Genomic DNA, 15,000 nt, shown 5'->3' on the forward strand with positions numbered 1-15,000 from the left:
AGGACCCCCCCCGGGGCTTCGGCCCGGCCGCTGAACCCCGTCCCGTGTGGCGTTGCAGCTCACACCTACGGCGTGGCGGTGACCACCGGAGACGTGTACGGCGGCGGCACCGACGCTAGCGTCTTCCTTACCCTGTACGGCGACCTGGGGGACACCGGGGAGAGGAAGCTGCGCAAGTCGGAGACCAACAGCAACAAGTTTGAGCGAGGAGCCGTGAGAGACGCTTCCATTCTGGGTCGTCCGTCCCTCCGAGACGGACGTCACGGCTTCGTCCACACTGTCCTCCGTCTGGACGAAGCAGTGACGTCCATCCCTCCGAGACGGACGTCACGGCTTCGTCCACGCTGTCCTCCGTCTGGACGAAGCAGGGACGTCCGTCCCTCAGAGACGGACGTCCCTGCTTCGTCCACACTGTCCTCCGTCTGGACGAAGCAGTGACGTCCGTCCCTCCGAGACGGACGTCACTGCTTCGTCCACACTGTCCTCCGTCCGTCCCTCCGAGACGGACGTCACTGCTTCGTCCACACTGTCCTCCGTCTGGACGAAGCAGTGATGTCCGTCCCTCAGAGACGGACGTCCCTGCTTCGTCCACACTGTCCTCCGTCTGGACGAAGCAGTGACGTCCGTCCCTCAGAGACGGACGTCCCTGCTTCGTCCACACTGTCCTCCGTCTGGACGAAGCAAGTGACGTCGCCATGGAAACGCAATCATCAACATTGAACATCCTTTTTATTCAGAATTTGTTCTGTTCTCTTTAAACTAAAGTGGGTCTGTTTTCTTTAAATCACTTCTTCTTTCTTTCTTTCTTTCTTTCTTTCTTTCCTTTCTTTCTTCTTTCTTTTCTTTCTTTCTTTCTTTCTTTCTTTCTTTCTTTCTTTCTTTCTTTCTTTCTTTCTTTCTTTCTTTCTTTCTTTCTTTCTTTCTTTCTTTCTTTCTTTCTTTCTTTCTTTCTTTCTTTCTTTCTTTCTTTCTTTCCTCTTTTTGATTTTCTTTTAGTCTTTTTTCATTTTTTTCTCTTTATTCTTTTCCTTTTCAATATTTTTCTCATTTTTTCCCCCTTTTTTAAAATGTATTTCTATTTTCTTTTCTCATCCGTCTTTCCTTTTTCTTTCCTCCCCTGATGGTTTTGACTCGGATGTTTCCACTCTGCTTCTCTCCTTGAAAAAGTGCGGCTCCTAGTGGACAAAGAGTGAAACAGCATGTCTGTCTCAGTAGCAGTTAAACGGTGTAAAGACTTGTTTTGATCGTCTGGTTGTAAAACCCGGAGGTGTAGAAAGAGTTCGGATCAGGATTCTTGTCCAGAGTCACTGAAAAACACTCCCAAGGTGGAACTTTTCGAAAACATTCCGACTTGGTGTTGGTGGACACTGGGGGGACACTGGGGGGACACTGGGGGGGACACTGGGGGAACACTGGGGAACACTGGGGGAACACTGGGGGAACACTGGGGGGACACTGGGGGAACACTGGGGAACACTGGGGGGAACACTGGGGGAACACTGGGGGGGACACTGGGGGGACACTGGGGAAGGGACACTGGGGAACACTGGGGGGACGGGAACACTGGGGGAACACTGGGGGGAACACTGGGGGGGGACACTGGGGGGGAACACTGGGGGGAACACTGGGACGGGGGACACTGGGGGAACACTGGGGGGAACACTGGGGGGAACACTGGGGGGGACACTGGGGGAACACTGGGGGGGACACTGGGGAACACTGGGGGAACACTGGGGAACACTGGGACTGGGGAACACTGGGGAAACACTGGGGGGAACACTGGGGAACACTGGGGGACACTGGGGGACACTGGGGGACACTGGGGGAACACTGGGGGGACACTGGGGGACACTGGGGGAACACTGGGGAACACTGGGGAACACTGGGGACACTGGGGAACACTGGGGGGACACTGGGGGAACACTGGGGGACACTGGGGGGACACTGGGGAACACTGGGGGAACACTGGGGGGACACTGGGGAACACTGGGGGGACACTGGGGGAACACTGGGGGGGACACTGGGGGAACACTGGGGAACACTGGGGGGACACTGGGGGGAACACTGGGGGACACTGGGGGGACACTGGGGAACACTGGGGGACACTGGGGGGACACTGGGGGGACACTGGGGGGACACTGGGGAACACTGGGGGACACTGGGGAACACTGGGGGAACACTGGGGAACACTGGGGGAACACTGGGGGGACACTGGGGAACACTGGGGGGAACACTGGGGAACACTGGGGGGACACTGGGGAACACTGGGGGGACACTGGGGGAACACTGGGGGGACACTGGGGAACACTGGGGAACACTGGGGGGACACTGGGGGGACACTGGAAGACTGGGGGAAGACTGGGGAACACTGGGGAACACTGGGGGGACACTGGGGAACACTGGGGAACACTGGGGGGACACTGGGGGGACACTGGGGGGACACCGGCTTTATAGACGACACTGAGACTCTGTCTCCATGGAAACGGGGGAAAAGACCAAAAAAGCAGTGTTTTTGTGGACTTTGCCGTCAAACAGAACATTTTGTGTTTCGAGTTCCAAACGTTCATGTTGAGAGAAAAGTCCTTCTTCGTCCTCCAGGTGGACAAGTTCACCATGGAGGCGGTGGACCTGGGTCAGGTCTTCAGGATCAAGATCCGCCATGACAACAGCCTGGTGAGTCCGGACTGGTACCTGGACCAGGTGGAGGTGGTGGACCAGGACACGGAGGAGGTCTTCCTCTTCCTGTGTGAGCGCTGGCTGTCCAGGAAGAGGAGGACCGGCGCATCCAGAGGGTCTTCTACGTCAAGGTACCACCAGAACCTGCAGGTCTTCACTCTTCATGAGTTCTCATTGGTCCTGGCTCTGCTCTGTGTTGCCATGGCGATCCAGGGCTACGATGGCGTGCGCGAAGGTCTGGCCAGTAAAACGCCGTCGGCGCCGACTCAGAAGAGTGTCGACAGCAACATGAACAAAAAGAGGAAGAAGAAGGAGGAAGAGGAGGAGGAGGAAGAGCAGCTTCCCAGTGAGAACCACACCTGTTTCAATGTCCACGACTCAGAACAGTAAACCGATACCAGTGTCGGTATCGGCTCCATATCGGTCCCAATGTCCACGACTCAGAACAGTAAAACCGATACCAGTGTCGGTATCGGCTCCGTATCGGTCCCAATGTCCACGACTCAGAACAGTAAACCGATACCAGTGTCGGTATCGGCTCCGTATCGGTCCCAATGTCCACGACTCAGAACAGTAAACCGATACCAGTGTCGGTATCGGCTCTGTATCGGTCCTGGTCACACCACAACCAGTGTGAGTCCCTGTGTCAGGACCTGGTTAGGAAGTTACACCAGTGTAGTACTCGTCACTACCCTACCCTACCCCTAACCCTACCACAGTGTAGTACTCGTCCCTACTGAGTTACCTTCAACAACATCAAGCTGGGGAGAAGGTTACGTTTTGACCTGCGTGTGTTTATTAGTGTATTACTGTTAGGGGGTAACCCTACCCTAACCTTACCCTACCCTAACCTTACCCTACGCTACCCTTACCCTACTCTAACCCTACCTACCCTTACCTACCTCTAACCCTACCCTACCCTAACCCTACCCTACCCTTACCCTACCCTACCCTACCCTTAACCCTACCCTACCCTACCCTACTCTAACTACCTACCTAACCTACCTAACCCTACCCTACCCTAACCCTTACCCTAACCCTACCCTCCCACCTAACCCTACCCTACCTACCTGCCCTACCCTAACCTACACTACCCTAACCCTACCCTAACCCTACCCTATAGGTAAGCATTTTACCAACTTCTCACAAGATTACATGTTCTCCACGTTCTCCACGTTCTCCACGTTCTCCATGTTCTCCACGTTCTCCATGTTTCTCCACGTTCTCCACGTTCTCCACGTTCTCCACGTCTCCCTGCTTCATCAGGCTGATTGCGGGTAGAAGCTGGTTCTCTGGCTTTGTGCTGAACGTGGTGATGAACCATGAGGACATTCAGGGGAGGGAGATGTGGAGAACGTGGAGAACGTGGAGAACATGGAGAACGTGGAGAACGTGGAGAACATGCAGCGCTGCAGCAGAGACCTCTGGTATCATCGTTTCTGAATAAATCCTTAAAAACAGTGAAAAACGGTGGAGAGGCTCCTCATGGAGGAGATCAAAGGAGATCAGTGTCCTGTTGCCATGGAGACGCCCCCCGCTCAGTGTTCCACAGTGACGTCACATTCTCACCTACCTTGTTAGCGTCAATATCAATCTATCATGCTAGCAATGCTAACTGGGTTCAGCGTGGCGTTGGTGTGCGCTCTACCGAGTGTAGCTCTAGGTGAAGACCCCCTGTCCGTCCGGTGCAGGGATCCCGTACCATGTGACCATCAGCACCGGGCCGGAGCGCGACGCCGCCACCGCAGGCAGAGGGCCTACGTCATCGTCATCGGCGCCAACCAGGGCCGCACGGCGCGGCTGTGGCTGGACCTGCCGGACGGCCGGCGAGGCTTCGGGGCCGGATCCCTGGAGAGCTTCCTGTGTGACGGCGCCGACGTGGGCGAGGTCAAGAAGGTGGAGGTGAGGGAGCCTGGAGCCAGCACACACACACACACACACACACACACACACACACACACACACACACACACACACACACACACACACACACACACACACACACACACACACACGGTGAGGTTTCTTCTGCAGCTCGGCCATGACGGCGCCACGCCAGAGAGCTGCTGGCTGGTGGAGCAGCTGGCCGTTGCCGTGCCGACCAAAGGGGTGAAGTACGTCTTTACCTGCAAGTGCTGGCTGGCGAAAGACCGAGGCGACGGGCTGACGGCGCGGCTGTTCAACGTGCTGGACGCCGAGAACGTCTGCATCGCCCAGAAGGTAGGGCCTCGACTGGTGGCTGCAGGGCGGCCAGCCTTACCCCTAATACTACCCTACCCCTACACCTAACCTACCCCTAACCCTACCCCTACACCTAACCTACCCCTCACCTACCCCTACACCGAACCTACCCCTCACCCTACAACTAACCTACCCCTCACCCTACCCCTACACCTAACCTACCCCTCACCCTACCCCTACACCGAACCTACCCCTCACCCTACAACTAACCTACCCCTACACCTAACCTACCCCTCACCCTACAACTAACCTACCCCTACACCTAACCTACCCCTCACCCTACAACTAACCTACCCTAACCCTACCCCTACACCAAACCTACCCCTAACTCTACCCGTACAACTAAACTACCCCTAACCCTACCCCTACAACTAACCTACCGTAACCCTACCCCTACAACTAACCTACCCCTAACCCTACCCCTACAACTAACCTACCCCTAACCCTGACCTGCTGAACGCCGCCACGGGTCCTCGACTGGTGGATTCAGGGCGGCTAACCTACCCTTACAACTAAACTAACTTAACCCTAACCTACCCCTACAACTAAACTAACTTAACCCTAACCTACCCTTACAACTAAACTAACTTAACCCTAACCTACCCTTACAACTAAACTAACTTAACTCTAACCTACCCTTACAACTAAACTAACTTAACCCTAACCTACCCTTACAACTAAACTAACTTAACCCTAACCTACTCCTACAACTAAACTAACTTAACCCTAACCTACCCTTACAACTAAACTAACTTAACCCTAACCTACCCTTACAACTAAACTAACTTAACCCTAACCTACCCCTACACCTAACTTAACCCTAACAACTAAACTAATTTAACCCTAACCTACCCTTACAACTAAACTAACTTAACCCTAACCTACCCTACAACTAAACTAACTTAACCCTAACCTACCCTTACAACTAAACTAACTTAACTCTAACCTACCCCTACAACTAAACTAACTTAACCCTAACCTACCCCTACAACTAAACTAACTTAACCCTAACCTACCCTTACAACTAAACTAACTTAACTCTAACCTACCCTTACAACTAAACTAACTTAACCCTAACCTACCCTTACAACTAAACTAACTTAACTCTAACCTACCCCTACAACTAAACTAACTTAACCCTAACCTACCCTTACAACTAAACTAATTTAACCCTAACCTACCCTTACAACTAAACTAACTTAACCCTAACCTACCCCTACAACTAAACTAACTTAACTCTAACCTACCCCTACAACTAAACTAACTTAACCCTAACCTACCCCTACAACTAAACTAACTTAACCCTAACCTACCCTTACAACTAAACTAACTTAACTCTAACCTACCCCTACAACTAAACTAACTTAACCCTAACCTACCCCTACAAACTAAACTAATTTAACCCTAACCTACCCCTACAACTAAACTAACTTAACCCTAACCTACCCTACACCTAACTTAACCCTAACAACTAAACTAACTTAACCCTAACCTACCCCTTACAACTAACCTAACACGAACCGAACCCTACCCCTACACCTAACCTAACCTATACTAACCCTACCCCTACCCCAACACCTAACCCTACCCCTAACTTACCCCTACCCCTACCCTAGCCCTTCCCATAACTTAACCTACCCCTACAACTAACTCTACCCTTAACCTAACCCTTAACCTAACCCTACCCCTAACGTAACCTAACCCCTACCCTAACCCTTCCCATAACTGAACTCCCCCTCCCCCTCCCCCCACTAGAGAGGCGTTGGTTGAGGACATGTTGTGTTTGGAGGTCAGGTGATCTACGAGGTGACGGTGGAGACGGGGGACGTTCAGGACGCAGGAACCGACACTCAGATCTTCATGTCGGTGTTCGGAGTCAACGGCAGTACGGAGGAGGTGCTGCTGCCCAAGAACGAAGACAGGTAGGCCGCCGCGCCGCGTAGGGTGGCGGGGGGGGGGGGGGGGGGGGGACTGCAGCGGCGTGTGACGCTGTGGCGACAATGTCTCAGGTTCGAGCGCGGGCAGGAAGACACCTTCAACGTGGAGCTGGAGGACGTGGCGCCGCTCAGGAAGATGAGGCTGAGAGTGGACGGCTCCGGGAGTCGACCAGACTGGTTCCTCCAGCAGGTCGGTTCCTCCAGCAGGTCGGTTCCTCCAGGCCACCGGGGGCAGCACACTGGCCTGCAGGTGGACAGGTCGGGAATCCAACCTGCAACCTTCTGTTTGGGGTCGCTAGACTTCTCCACCAGAGTTGTAGTTGTTGACGTTCTTCTCTAATACGAAACTTTCCTCGTCACACGAACTGGTCAAATGTTGATATTGTGGCTGCAGCTGCCGCCATCTTTCATATCCCACAATCCCTTGGGGCAGGTTTCCCAAGATGGCGTCAGTCAGGAAACATCAACAGTTTGATGGATCTTGACCAGGAGTGTCTAACTCCTTTCCCCCGAGGGCCACATCAGCATCAGCTGCCCTCAAAGGGCCACAGTAACTAAATGTAACTAAATGTAAACACATATAATGTAAAACAAATGTAACTGCTCCTTCATACAATGAGCGTGCATTGTGGGGGAAAACCATTGTCAATACCGTAATGTCCTGAATATAAGCCCCACCCACAAAATTCAAAAAGACAAAAAGGAAGTTCAGAGTTTTGTGATGTACCTGAACGCATCACCGTGTTTTGGTGGCATGAAGCTCATTAACCCCTAAAAACCCATCAATCATCCGTCATAGTTTGAGCTGCGGCGTTCAGAGAACGTGGAAACAGTCCAGGCTTATAGTGCAGGAACCGTGTTGTTCCGTCCTGGGGGACGTGTCGTTCCGTTCCGTCCTGGGGGCCGCGTCGTTCCGTCCTGAGGGCCGCGTCGTTCCGTCCTGGGGACCGTGTCGTTCCGTCCTGGGGACCGTGTCGTTCCGTCCTGGGGGACGTGATGTTCCGTCCTGGGGGCCGCGTCGTTCCGTCCTGGGGGCCGCGTCGTCCCGTCCTGGGGGCCGCGTCGTCCCGTCCTGGGGGCCGTGTCGTTCCGTCCTGGGGACCGCGTCGTTCCGTCCTGGGGACCGTGTCGTTCCGTCCTGGGGACCGTGTCGTTCCGTCCTGGGGGACGTGATGTTCCGTCCTGGGGGCCGCGTCGTCCCGTCCTGGGGGCCGCGTCGTCCCGTCCTGGGGGCCGCGTCGTCCCGTCCTGGGGGCCGTGTCGTTCCGTCCTGGGGACCGCGTCGTTCCGTCCTGGGGGCCGCGTCGTTCCGTCCTGGGGACCGTGTCGTTCCGTCCTGGGGACCGTGTCGTTCCGTCCTGGGGGACGTGATGTTCCGTCCTGGGGGCCGCGTCGTTCCGTCCTGGGGGCCGCGTCGTTCCGTCCTGGGGGCCGCGTCGTCCCGTCCTGGGGGCCGCGTCGTTCCGTCCTGGGGGCCGTGTCGTTCCGTCCTGGGGGACGTGATGTTCCGTCCTGGGGGCCGCGTCGTTCCGTCCTGGGGGCCGCGTCGTTCCGTCCTGGGGGCCGTGACGTTCCGTCCTGGGGGCCGCGTCGTTCCGTCCTGGGGGCCGTGACGTTCCGTCCTGGGGACCGTGTCGTTCCGTCCTGGGGGCCGTGTCGTTCCGTCCTGGGGGCCGTGACGTTCCGTCCTGGGGGCCGCGTCGTTCCGTCCTGGGGGCCGCGTCGTTCCGTCCTGGGGGCCGTGACGTTCCGTCCTGGGGGCCGCGTCGTTCCGTCCTGGGGGCCGTGACGTTCCGTCCTGGGGGCCGCGTCGTTCCGTCCTGGGGGCCGTGACGTTCCGTCCTGGGGGCCGCGTCGTTCCGTCCTGGGGGCCGTGACGTTCCGTCCTGGGGACCGTGTCGTTCCGTCCTGGGGGACGTGATGTTCCGTCCTGGGGGCCGCGTCGTTCCGTCCTGGGGGCCGCGTCGTTCCGTCCTGGGGGCCGCGTCGTCCCGTCCTGGGGGCCGTGTCGTTCCGTCCTGGGGACCGCGTCGTTCCGTCCTGGGGGCCGTGTCGTTCCGTCCTGGGGGCCGCGTCGTTCCGTCCTGGGGACCGTGTCGTTCCGTCCTGGGGGCCGCGTCGTCCCGTCCTGGGGGCCGTGTCGTTCCGTCCTGGGGGCCGCGTCGTTCCGTCCTGGGGGCCGCGTCGTTCCGTCCTGGGGGCCGTGACGTTCCGTCCTGGGGGCCGCGACGTTCCGTCCTGGGGGCCGTGTCGTTCCGTCCTGGGGACCGCGTCATTCCATCCTGGGGGCCACGTCGTTCCGTTCCGTCCTGGGGGCCGTGATGTTCCGTCCTGGGGGCCGCGTCGTTCCGTCCTGGGGGCCGTGTCGTTCCGTCCTGGGGGCCGTGTCGTTCCGTCCTGGGGACCGTGTCGTTCCGTCCTGGGGGCCGTGTCGTTCCGTCCTGGGGGCCGCGTCGTTCCGTTCCGTCCTGGGGGCCGTGTCGTTCCGTCCTGGGGGCCGTGATGTTCCGTCCCGTCCTGGGGGCCGTGATGTTCCGTCCTGGGGCCCGTGTCGTTCCGTCCTGGGGACCGTGTCGTTCCGTCCTGGGGGCCGCGTCATTCCGTCCTGGGGGCCACGTCGTTCCGTTCCGTCCTGGGGGCCGCGTCGTTCCGTCCTGGGGCCCGTGTCGTTCCGTCCTGGGGGCCGCGTCGTTCCGTCCCGGGGGCCGCGTCGTTCCGTCCTGGGGGCCGTGATGTTCCGTCCTGGGGCCCGTGTCGTTCCGTCCTGGGGGCCGTGTCGTTCCGTTCCGTCCCGGGGGCCGCGTCGTTCCGTCCTGGGGGCCGTGATGACAGTGAAGGAAGGTGGTGGTGAGATTCCCTCCCAGCTCTGCTCTGCTGGGCCCCGGGCAGGTGGTCCTGCGTCAGCTGGGCCAGGACCAGGACTGGGTGTTCTCCTACGAGGACTGGCTGTCCAGGACCCGGGGGCCCCGGAGGACGCTGGTCTGCGAGATGGCGGCGGCGGTGGACGGCCAGGTGATGGTGGAGCTCACCACCTACGTCCTCCAGGTGAAGACCAGCGACGTGGCAGGTGAGGCCGCGAAAGCTGAAAACTGCTCTCCAGGAAAAAGCCAACATTTCAGAATAAGAGGGCGGGGCCAGCCGGCTGGGGGCGGGGCCGGTCTGCTGAGGGCGGGGCCTGCCTGCTGGGGGCGGGGCCTGCTTGCTGGGGGCGGGGCCGGCCTGCTGAGGGCGGCGCTGCTCGGAGACTCTGAAAACACAAAACGCCACTGAAGATGGAACAATCCCACTGTGTTGCCATGGAAACGGGGGAAAACACTACTAAATGTACATGTTAATCTAATATACTATATATAGATCCATTCAACCATGTTCACGACACAACGAGGGAATTCACTGGTTTCAGCAGCAAAAAGAGCAGAAAATACAAAATACTCCATACAGAAAAAGATAAACACTATGAAATATTTTAACAATATAGAATCAACCAATAGGTTTGTAGAAATACAAAAGTAAGTCTGTGTGTAAAAGTATTTTAAATCTGAAAGTATGGAGGTGAAAAGTCACTGGAGGTGTTTCGCAGTAATTCTTAAACTGAGAAGAAGTAAAACTGCACAAGATGTGAAAACATGAGTGAAGATGAGGTTTTTCATGTGGCAGCATTCAGTTCTGCACACGGAGCCTTTTCAAAAAGTTCCGCCTCAGTCGTGTTTTTCAAAAGGTTTCAGTGGCTCCGAGCTCCGTTGTCATGGAAACCCACCGCGCCCGCCGGCCAGGTTTCCCCAGAACCACTTCCTGTAACGCCGCGTGGCGCCGGTGTGTGTCGCCAGGCGCCGGCACCGACGCCAAGGCGTTCGTCATCCTGTTCGGGGAGAACGGCGACTCGGGGACGCTGGCGCTGAGGGACGGGGACAAGTCCAACAAGTTCGAGCGCAAGCAGACGGACACCTTCCGCTTCGCCGGCGTGCTGAGCCTGGGCGAGCTCGCCAAGCTGCGCGTCTGGCACGACAACGCAGGTGGGCCTCCCACAATGCACCGCGGCCGCCTGGCGGCCACCGCCTCACGGCCACCCGCTCTCTGGCTCCCCCTTGTGGCGGCGCAGGTCCGGCGCCGGGCTGGCACCTGGAGTACCTGGAGGTGAAGGACGAGGCGCTGGACAGGAGCTTCCGCTTCCCCTGCGACCGCTGGCTGTCCAGCAAGGAGGAGGACGGCCAGACCCTGAGGGAGCTGGCCGCCGCCAACAACCACTTCCTGGACCTCAACGACAAGACCAGTACGCCCCCCCCCTCCTCCTCCCTCCTCCCTCCTCCTCCCTCCTCCTCCCTTCTCCCTCCTCCTCCCTCCTCCCTCCTCCTCCTCCTTCCCCTGCGACCGCTGGCTGTCCAGCAAGGAGGAGGACGGCCAGACCCTGAGGGAGCTGGCCGCCGCCAACAACCACTTCCTGGACCTCAACGACAAGACCAGTACGCCCCCCTCCTCCCCCTCCCTCCTCCCTCCTCCCTCCTCCCTCCTCCCTCCTCCCTCCTCCTCCCTCCTCCCTCCTCCTCCCTCCTCCTCCCTCCTCCCTCCTCCTCCCTCCTCCTCCTTCCCCTGCGACCGCTGGCTGTCCAGCAAGGAGGAGGACGGCCAGACCCTGAGGGAGCTGGCCGCCGCCAACAACCACTTCCTGGACCTCAACGACAAGACCAGTACGCCCCCCTCCTCCCCCTCCCTCCTCCCTCCTCCCTCCTCCCTCCTCCCTCCTCCCTCCTCCTCCCTCCTCCTCCTTCCCCTGCGACCGCTGGCTGTCCAGCAAGGAGGAGGACGGCCAGACCCTGAGGGAGCTGGCCGCCGCCAACAACCACTTCCTGGACCTCAACGACAAGACCAGTACGCCCCCCCCCCCTCCTCCCTCCTCCCTCCTCCCCCCTCCTCCCCCTCCTCCCTCCCCTCCCCCCTCCTCCCCCCTCCCTCCTCCCCCCCTCCTCCCTCCTCCCCCCCTCCTCCCTCCTCCTCCCCCCCTCCTCCCCCCTCCTCCATCCTCTCCCCCCCCTCCTCCCCCCCTCCTCCCTCCTCCCCCCCCTCCATCCCTCCCCCCCCTCCTCCATCCTCTCCCCCCCCTCCTCCCCCCCTCCTCCCTCCTCCCCCCCCTCCATCCCTCCCCCCTCCCTTCTCCTCTTTTCCTTTTCTCGTTCTTCTTCTATGTTTCTCCTTTGTCCTCCCTTTTTATTTTTCCTCTTTTATCCCTTATTTCCCAGGTTTCTCTTCACCTTTCTCTTCTTTTTGCTTTTTCTTAGTTTTCCCTTATTTTCTAAATCCTTCAATGACTTCAAGGACAATCCAGAACCTTGTTGCTTTCTTCTTTCCTTTGCAGAATATGAAATTTGTATTAAAACTGCCGACACGCCAGAAGCGGAGACCAGGGAAAACGCCTGGATGGTGCTGGAGGGGAGGAAAGGCCGGTCCAAAGAACTGCTGATGGAGAACTCCTCCAAGAAGAGGAGGTTCTCACGGTAGGTTCCTGCTCTCGCCTGCATGAGAACCACCACTCTCATTATGATCATGAACATGGTGTGTGTGTGTGTCAGGGGGAGCGTGGACAGGTTTGAGTTCTCCTCCAGGAATGTGGGCGACATCGCCGGTATCTGTCTGGGTCACACGCCGAAGGACGGCAGGAAGGTGAAGGTGGAGGTCTACTGGCTGGTGGAGGAAGTGGTCGTCACCGAGAGAGAGCTGGGGAACAAGTGAGGCGTTCACTGACACTCCGATCCCGTTACCATGGCAACACAAATTCTGCGTAGTTGTTTCAGAAGAGCCGGTCGTTGAACATGGAAACGGAAGAGATGCCGAAAACGTTTGACTGCTAGTGTCAGCGACCAGGAGCTGCGTTTCCCCCGTTTCCATGGAGACACAGCATTTTTAAAAAGTACCATTTTGGCCTGTTTCAAAGGAGACGGAGCCGGAGCATTTTCAAACAATTGCGTTTGCCCAGAAATGGAGCATGAAAGTTTGTGAAAGGTTACACGTTTTCAAAAAGTTTTGTTTTCTCCTCCACACGGAGTCGTTGCCTCATCACTTCCTGTCGTTGCCTCGTCACTTCCTGTCGTTGCCTCGTCACTTCCTGTCGTGGCCTCGTCACTTCCTGTCGTGGCTGTCGTTGTCTCGTCACTTCCTGTCGTTGTCTCGTCACTTCCTGTCGTGGCCTCGTCACTTCCTGTCGTGGCCTCGTCACTTCCTGTCGTGGCCTCGTCACTTCCTGTCGTGGCCTCGTCACGTCCTGTCGTTGCCTCGTCACTTCCTGTCGTTGTCTCGTCACTTCCTGTCGTTGCCTCGTCACTTCCTGTCGTTGTCTCGTCACTTCCTGTCGTGGTCTCGTCACTTCCTGTCGTTGCCTCGTCACTTCCTGTCGTTGCCTCGTCACTTCCTGTCGTGGCCTCGTCACTTTCCTGTCGTGGTCCTCGTCACTTCCTGTCGTGGCCTCGTCACTTCCTGTCGTGGCATCGTCACTTCCTGTCCGCGGGCCTCGTCACTTCCTGTCGCGGCCTCGTCACTTCCTGTCGTTGTTCCCGTCACTTCCTGTCGTTGTCCCGTCAACTTCCTGTCGTTGTCCCCGTCACTTCCTGTCGTGGCCTCGTCCACTTTCCTGTCGTGGCCTCGTCACTTCCTGTCGCTGCCTCGTCACTTCCTGTCGCTGCCTCGTCACTTCCTGTCGTTGTCTCGTCACTTCCTGTCGTTGTCTCGTCACTTCCTGTCGTTGTCTCGTCACTTCCTGTCGTTGTCTCGTCCACTTCCTGTCGTGGCCCTCGTCACTTCCTGTCGTGGCCTCGGTCACTTTCCCTGTCGTGGCCTCGTCACTTCCTGTCGTGGCCTCGTCACTTCCTGTCGTGGCCTCGTCACTTCCTGTCGTGGCCTCGTCACTTCCTGTCGTGGCCTCGTCACTTCCTGTCATGGCCTCGTCACTTCCTGTCGTGGCCTCGTCACTTCCTGTCGTTGCCTCGTCACTTCCTGTCGTCTCGTCACTTCCTGTCGTGGCCTCGTCACTTCCTGTCGTGGCCTCGTCACTTCCTGTCGTGGCCTCGTCACTTCCTGTCGTCGTCTCGTCACTTCCTGTCGTGGCCTCGTCACTTCCTGTCGTTGTCTCGTCACTTCCTGTCGTGGCCTCGTCACTTCCTGTCGTGGCCTCGTCACTTCCTGTCGTGGCCTCGTCACTTCCTGTCGTTGTCACGTCACTTCCTGTCGTTGTCTCGTCACTTCCTGTCGTGGCCTCGTCACTTCCTGTCGTGGCCTCGTCACTTCCTGTCGCTGTCCACCAGGTACGTGTTCAGCTGCCGGGCTCCCGTCCTGCTGTCCCCCAAGAGGGACGACTTCCTGACGGTGGAGTGCACCAAGACCATCGAGAGCTTCGCCAGCAAAGCCCGGAGCCTCGTCCCCGTCAAGTACGAGATCATCGTCATCACGGGGGACGAGAAGGGCGCCGGGACGGACGCCAACGTCTCCGTCACCATCTACGGCACCAACGGCGACTCGGGCCGCCGCCGCCTGCGGCAGAAGTTCCGGAACCTGTTTGAGCGCGGGCGGACGGACCGCTTCCTGCTGGAGCTGCTGGACGTGGGGGAGCTGCAGAAGCTGCGGGTGGAGCACGACAACACCGGCCTCAGCCCCGGCTGGCTGCTGGACCGGGTGGAGGTCACCAACACCGCCAACGGCGTCACCACCATCTTCCTCTGCGCCAAGTGGCTGGACACCAAGCGCGCCGACGGCCGCATCCAGAGGGTCCTCCACCCCAAGTACTGAGGTGGAGGTGGAGGTCAGCTCCACCCTGAGGTAGAGAGGTGGAGGTCAGCTCCACGCTGAGGCAAAGAGGTGGAGGTCAGCTCCACCCTGAGACCAGAGAGGTGGAGGTCAGCTCCACCCTGAGGCAGAGAGGTGGAGGTCAGCTCCACCCTGAGACCAGAGAGGTGGAGGTCAGCTCCACCCTGAGGTAGAGAGGTGGAGGTCAGCTCCACCCTGAGACCAGAGAGGTGGAGGTCAGCTCCACCCTGAGGTAGAGAGGTGGAGGTCAGCTCCACCCTGAGGTAGAGAGGTGGAGGTCAGCTCCACCCTGAGACCAGAGAGATGGAGGTCAGCTCCACCCTGAGGTAGAGAGGTGGAGGTCAGCTCCACCCTGAGG

General features: G+C 58.1%; 1 protein-coding gene across 1 annotated transcript in view; it reads left to right on the forward strand.

Annotated features, from left to right (window-relative positions):
- LOC308148338 (lipoxygenase homology domain-containing protein 1-like) overlaps window positions 1-14,725 on the forward strand; it is a gene marked incomplete at its 5' end in the record, with an annotated part of 49,667 nt that extends 34,942 nt beyond the window's left edge. Inside the window, 15 exon segments of the mRNA XM_080521797.1 lie at window positions 59-213; window positions 2,599-2,767; window positions 2,770-2,807; window positions 2,890-3,022; window positions 4,368-4,423; window positions 4,426-4,578; window positions 4,711-4,896; window positions 6,712-6,839; window positions 6,927-7,044; window positions 9,744-9,921; window positions 10,682-10,867; window positions 10,954-11,124; window positions 12,205-12,343; window positions 12,419-12,574; window positions 14,144-14,725. Of these exon segments, the coding sequence (XP_080377923.1) occupies window positions 59-213; window positions 2,599-2,767; window positions 2,770-2,807; window positions 2,890-3,022; window positions 4,368-4,423; window positions 4,426-4,578; window positions 4,711-4,896; window positions 6,712-6,839; window positions 6,927-7,044; window positions 9,744-9,921; window positions 10,682-10,867; window positions 10,954-11,124; window positions 12,205-12,343; window positions 12,419-12,574; window positions 14,144-14,624 (2,447 nt within the window). The 3' untranslated portion in view covers window positions 14,625-14,725.
- Between the last annotated feature and the right edge of the window lie 275 nt (window positions 14,726-15,000).

The sequence above is a fragment of the Blennius ocellaris genome (assembly GCF_963422515.1).
Source record: "Blennius ocellaris genome assembly, contig: SCAFFOLD_146, whole genome shotgun sequence".
NCBI lineage: Eukaryota > Metazoa > Chordata > Actinopteri > Blenniiformes > Blenniidae > Blennius > Blennius ocellaris.